General features: G+C 31.9%; 1 protein-coding gene across 1 annotated transcript; it reads left to right on the forward strand.

Annotated features, from left to right (window-relative positions):
- Positions 1-789: 789 nt before the first annotated feature.
- LOC145566723 (echinocystic acid 23-monooxygenase-like) lies at positions 790-6,097 on the forward strand. The gene is made up of 5 exons (XM_081626051.1): positions 790-1,087; positions 3,922-4,139; positions 4,327-4,571; positions 4,770-5,184; positions 5,610-6,097. Exons 1-5 carry the CDS (start codon positions 790-792, stop codon positions 6,036-6,038), a joined length of 1,605 nt encoding a protein of 534 aa, XP_081482177.1. The 3' UTR covers positions 6,039-6,097.

Raw genomic sequence — 6,097 nt, forward strand, 5'->3', positions numbered from 1 at the left:
TTAGAGTTTTAAATTTAATGAGGGGAAGACATAGAAATTACAAAAATAATTAATTTATACTTAAGAAATATAGATTAGGGTTATGTTTTTGATTAATGAAAAGAGAGATTATATTGAAAAAAAAAATATATTATCTTAATTGAATCTTCAAAGCTATTGAATAATGTTGTCCCCAAATTACAATTTGTTTCAAGTTTAATTATGATGAATGAAAATAAGCGAAAGAGGTAGACAGAATGAGAGAGCAGGAAAAATAGAAACTGGAAAATTCGTGAGAAAAATAAAATAAAAGAAAATAAGTGTTTTTTTTTAATTTATATATATTATTTAATAATACATAGCAGTACATAGCATTTACAGTACATAGTGGTATTTGTCATGTAATGTAGACTCTCCCTTTGAAATGACTAACAACTCTGATTAATTCAAAAAAAAAAAAAATGACATTCCGATGTGTTTGTAAGTATCATAAAATTAACAAATTATCAATCATTAATATTAATAATTTTATCAATTAATTAATTATCTTACTTACTACCTTAATTTTCAAACGGCTCTCGTGCAGCGCCAAATCAGATCGAATATAACCGGCGTCTCAATTTCGCACCACGAGGGGTTGGTAATCTTGGTATCACAATGTTTTTTTTTTTTTTTTTTTTTTTTTTTTTTTTTTTTTTAATTTGAAATACGCGCCACAATGACAACGTACATCATAAGAATAAGATATTAAGATTTATATAAGTCATGCACCATTCACATAGTTGAGGCATCGAAGTTAAATAATCTAAGATGAAGATTATTATTCCTGAAAGCCTAAGTGTAGTAGCAAATGTACCTGGTGTTTTGCTGTACATTTTATTTTTAAAATGGCTTTGGAAAACACTAAATATTGTTTGGTTTACACCCAAAAGCTTAGAGAAATTGTTTCGAAAGCAAGGTCTTGTTGGAAACTCGTACCGGTTTTTAATCGGAGACATGAAGGAGATGTCACAATTGCGTGGTGAAGCCATGGAAACACCCATGCCTTTTGTTCATGATTACTTCCATCGTATCCAACCCTTACTCCATCGGCTTCTTAGCAATTCAGGTATTTTAATTAGTTTTTAATAGTAATTTATATCATACGTACACATTTTCCTTATTATTCTATCTGTCTTTAAATTTATTATAATGTTAAGGTCACGTTAACATTATTATGTGACACACATCCATCACATAAAAATAGAGCTAAAGTAAGTTACTAAGTGGTAGAGTCCACACCACATGAGTTGAGTAAGGTGAATTTTTCCATTTAAATTAAGGGATTAATTTAAAAGTATAATGAAGGGAGTAAAGTTTATGGTTGTAATTCTGTAATCTATGATCAATTACAAGCTTAAATATTCCGTAACTATCAAAAGCTCCTATATCCTAGGCATAGATTAATTAATACTATGTTCTAACAGGAAAAAGAAGTGAAAATAGTTTAATACTAGATAATCCCAAAGTCATGTTCGATTTTAAAAGTAATGATTATCGAAACTAAAATAGAAAAGTCTCTAGAAAATTGTTAAGTCAAAAACTTATCATAACAATAAATAATCAATGGGTCTTGTGTGCAGCTAGCCACACCACGTGACCACTTGTAAAAGAATAAAGTAATCCCTATAACACTGACCCGGTAACCCTTGTAATACTGACCAAGTAACCTATATAACACTGATGAAGTAACACCGATAAAATTGAATGTGTAACCAGGGGCGGATCTATGTAGGTGCATGGTGAGTCACGTGACTCACCAGCAAAAAAAAAAAAAAAAATTGATTTTTTTTTTTAAAAAAGAAATATCAAAGAGACCGCCTATTATAGATAAGAGGTCTCTTTGCTGCTATTGCTCCCTAGCACTTTGTCAGAATGCCAGATACTCGTATTTTTTTTAAATTACAAAGAGATCGGTTATTTAGATAACAGGTCTCTTTTCTGCTGACATTGAATTTGTTTGTTGCGCTGCTTTCATTTTTCATCAAAGAGACCTGTTATGTTTAATAACAGGTCTCTTAAGTTATCTCATTTTTTTGTATTCCGTAAATTTTTTTAATAATTCTTGTTTCTATTTATACTATATTTGTGCAACCAATTTTAATATTTTCCCACAAAGCTTATCAATTAAGTAAAAAGTTATAAAGGCAATTTAATGTAATAATTTTATAGTACTATATGTTTGTAACATGTTATTTATTTGGAGTACATACTTTCGACTTGTAAGATTAAATTTTTAAGTACTATTGTAGTATGGATTTTTTGTCTTATTTTTGGAATAAGGACAAGTGATCAATTATTGATGGTGACTCACCAGTTCGAAAATCCTGGATCCGCCACTGTGTGTAACCCCTGTAAAATTGAACGAGTAACCACTATTACACTAACGAAGTAACCCTTTTGATGGATGGCTACATCGTGTGGCCAGCCACATATAAGACTTTGTGAAATTCCAATGTTTCTAGGCAAATTTATAATTCTACAAAAATCTAAAAAAACAAAACATCAAAAAAAAAAAAAAAGTTAAAAGTTTAGGAGTCCGGGAAGATTCCTTAAAAAAAAAATTCTGCTTAAAAAATGACATTCTGCTTTGGTTTAGCCGTTTAGGTATATTGAAAGTTAATTAAAAAAAAGTTAGAGTTAGTGGATAATGGAACTATATATTAAATTGAAAAACGAAGCTTAAGATTCTAAACAATAAAAATAACGCCGAGATTAGGTAAAATAGTTACATATAAAAATAACGCCGAGATTAGGTAAAATAGTTACATTTGTCTTTGACATGAATACCACATAAAATAATATCATACTCCTTAGTATTAATATGTACTCTCTCCGTTCCACAATGATATTCCTGTTTAGAATCTTTGACTTTTTAACAAAGAGATAATCTTCTAAATTTCTTTTAATTTATAAGAACAAATATAGTCATGTAGATCTAGTTTGATTCGTCTTGGTGAGTAGATTATTAATATCTAACTTTATAATTATTGTTAGTGTGAGATTAAAGATATTTGAGGTTAAAGATGAGTAAAAACGAACTTGCATCGATTTACGAAAGAGGAACATCATTCTAAAATGGAGGGAGTACCTCACAATAAATATCAAATGCTATTAACCTTCATATTGTTAACCTGACTTACAACTTAAACCAAAAAAAAAAAAAAAAAATAATAATAAATAAATAAATAAACCATGCAATTTTGATAAAATTTTTGCTAATATAAAAAGTAAATTCTATTCAGTTTGTAAAAATATTAATTTTATAAATATATTAAGCCATAACTTGTGTTGTAAATAAGGAAGAAGTCTAGTACAAATAGTATTGAAATATTAAGCAAGATCGAAAAAATGATCTTACAAACAAAAGAACAAAACCGTTGTGTCGTGATGCAAATTACTGACTTGAAAACGAAATTCCGGCGCAACCACGGTGCTCAATTGTATTCGCCGGCACGTTCCCTAAGCTTAACACACCACTTCCACACAATGGCACTTTTGGGTGGAATGTTGAAGTCAAGTATTTTATGCCCAAAAAAGAGATGTGTTTAAGCTATTGAGTTTTACGACTCTTCTCGCGCCCGGTCGGGCGGGTCTCGCCTGGTCGGGAGCCCGATCGGGCGGCGAAACTCCATAATTTTACGACTTTTCTCGCGCCCGGTCGGGCGATGCCCAACCGATCGGACGCCCATATCTGACCCTTTGAATTTCCTTTCTTTATTTCCAACAACTTGTTCTTATTATTATTACTTATACATGACTAAAAATAGTAAAAGGTGTACATTATATATTGATAAGCATGCATATCTTATTAAAGTGATCGATACAAGTAGTATGAGACAAACACATGTTCGAAGTATGATTTATACTTATATGTACGTGCAATTGTGCATATGACAACAGGATCAATTTGTTACACATGGATGGGTCCAGTGCCAACAATACTTATTACAAAGAGTGAGCAAATCAAAGAAGGGTTCAATAGGATGAACGAATTTCGTAAACCAAAATTGAACCCACTTACTCAAATGTTTTCAACTGGTCTAGTAAACTATGAAGGCCACAAATGGGCGAAACATAGGAAGATTCTTAATCCTGCTTTTCATCTCGACAAGCTCAAGGTAGTACCATATATATGCTCTAAACATAATCTTATTGATTAAATGTTGTGCCGAGTCATTATAGTTACAAAAAGCAATTGAGTTATTCAAATTAGGTCAAGTCTATTCAGATTATATTCATATGTACGAAGTACACGTTATAATTTAGTTTGATTTAAATTTGATCTACTTCATACTACTTGTGCAGCTTATGATCCCATCATTTGAAATTAGTGTCACTGAAACACTAAGCAAGTGGGAGAAGATAGTTTCTAAAACAGGCTCTTCAGAAATAGATGTGTGGCCGTATTTTATGAAATTAAGTGCAGACGCCATATCTCGAGCTGCGTTTGGTAGTAGCTTTGAGGACGGAAGAAAGATATTTGAACTTCTCACAGAGCAGAAAGAACTTATTATTCAACTTATCAAATATTCTTATATCCCAGGGTGGAAGTAAGTTACAAATTAACAATCTTGATTTCTAAGCTTTAGTTAGGTTTAACATATTCTTTTTATTAGCTATTAAACTTGTAAAGCTTTAATTCAAATAACGATCTTATCTACAACACTAAGACATGCATGGTATTCATCATATACTGTACTCTACATTTTGGGTTGATAATAATATTAGATTATATGTACTATTGTTAGATATTTGCCAACAAAGGGAAAGAAAAGAATGGACGAAACAGATGTTGAAATAAAAACCCTATTGAAGATGATAATCAATAATAGGAAGCAGACAATGAAAGTCGGAGACCCAAACAAAGATGATCTATTGGGGATACTCTTGGATTCAAATTCCAAAGACACTCTACTAACTAGTGAGAGTAAGAGTGATAGTAAGAAGCGTAGTGTTGATCTCAAAATGAGTTTCTTAGAGGTGATCGACGAGTGCAAATTGTTCTACATAGCTGGCCAAGAAACCACCTCAGTGTTGCTAACATGGACAATGGCTTTGTTGGCCAAGCACCAAGAATGGCAAACACGAGCTCGTGAAGAAGTTCTTGCAACCTTTGGCATGAACATCCCAGACTTTGATGGCTTAAACAACCGTTTAAAGACGGTAAGATTTATGATTAGTCAACTTCTTGCAACTTTATTTAACTCGCGGAGGAAATATGATTTATATCTCAAACCAATAAATTTTGTTACATTTTATAGTTGTCCATGCCTTAAATATTTCGAAGTATTTATTTTTGGTTAATAATATATGTATTCCTTAGGGCTATAAATATACTTATTAAAATGTAATTAAGTTGCGAATTCATGATAAAATTACGCATAAATTGATGTAATTAATGTTAATTTATCCTTAATATTTCCTTTTTAGCTTTTTAGGGCTCTGTACCTATGTTTATCATTTTTCTTTATTTTTTCTTTCATACTAATACAATTAATCTTCTACTCTCCCCAACTAATTGATTGAACAACTTCTTGTAATAATTGTAACATATAGATTATTAATTTATTTTGAAATTCTTTTATTAGGGGACAATGATACTCTATGAGGTGCTAAGGTTGTATCCGCCAGTCGTGGCAACCTCACGAAGGGTATACGACGGTGAAACAAAACTAGGAGATTTGGCGATTCCTCCCGGGGTGGCAGTTTCTTTTTCAATACTCCATGCTCATTTAGACTCCGAAGTTTGGGGTAATGATGCCAAAGAATTCAAACCAGAGAGATTTGTAGAAGGGATTGCGAAGGCGACTAAAGGGAGCAATTCATACTTCCCCTTTGGTTGGGAACCTCGGATTTGCATTGGTCAAAATTTTGCGTTAACTGAGGCTAAAATGGCTTTGTCTATGATTTTGCAACGCTTCAGTTTCGAGATCGCACCATCTTACACCCATGCTCCGTCTTCGTTTATAGCCCTTCAACCCCAACATGGTGTCCCTGTTATCTTACATAAACTTTAATTAAGCATGTTTGACTATATGTTGTGCTTTTGCAGTTAAGTTGTTTAAATCTATGTATT

This window comes from Chenopodium album, chromosome 11, assembly GCF_948465745.1.
Source record: "Chenopodium album chromosome 11, dcCheAlbu1.1, whole genome shotgun sequence".
In the NCBI taxonomy this organism is placed as follows: domain Eukaryota; kingdom Viridiplantae; phylum Streptophyta; class Magnoliopsida; order Caryophyllales; family Amaranthaceae; genus Chenopodium; species Chenopodium album.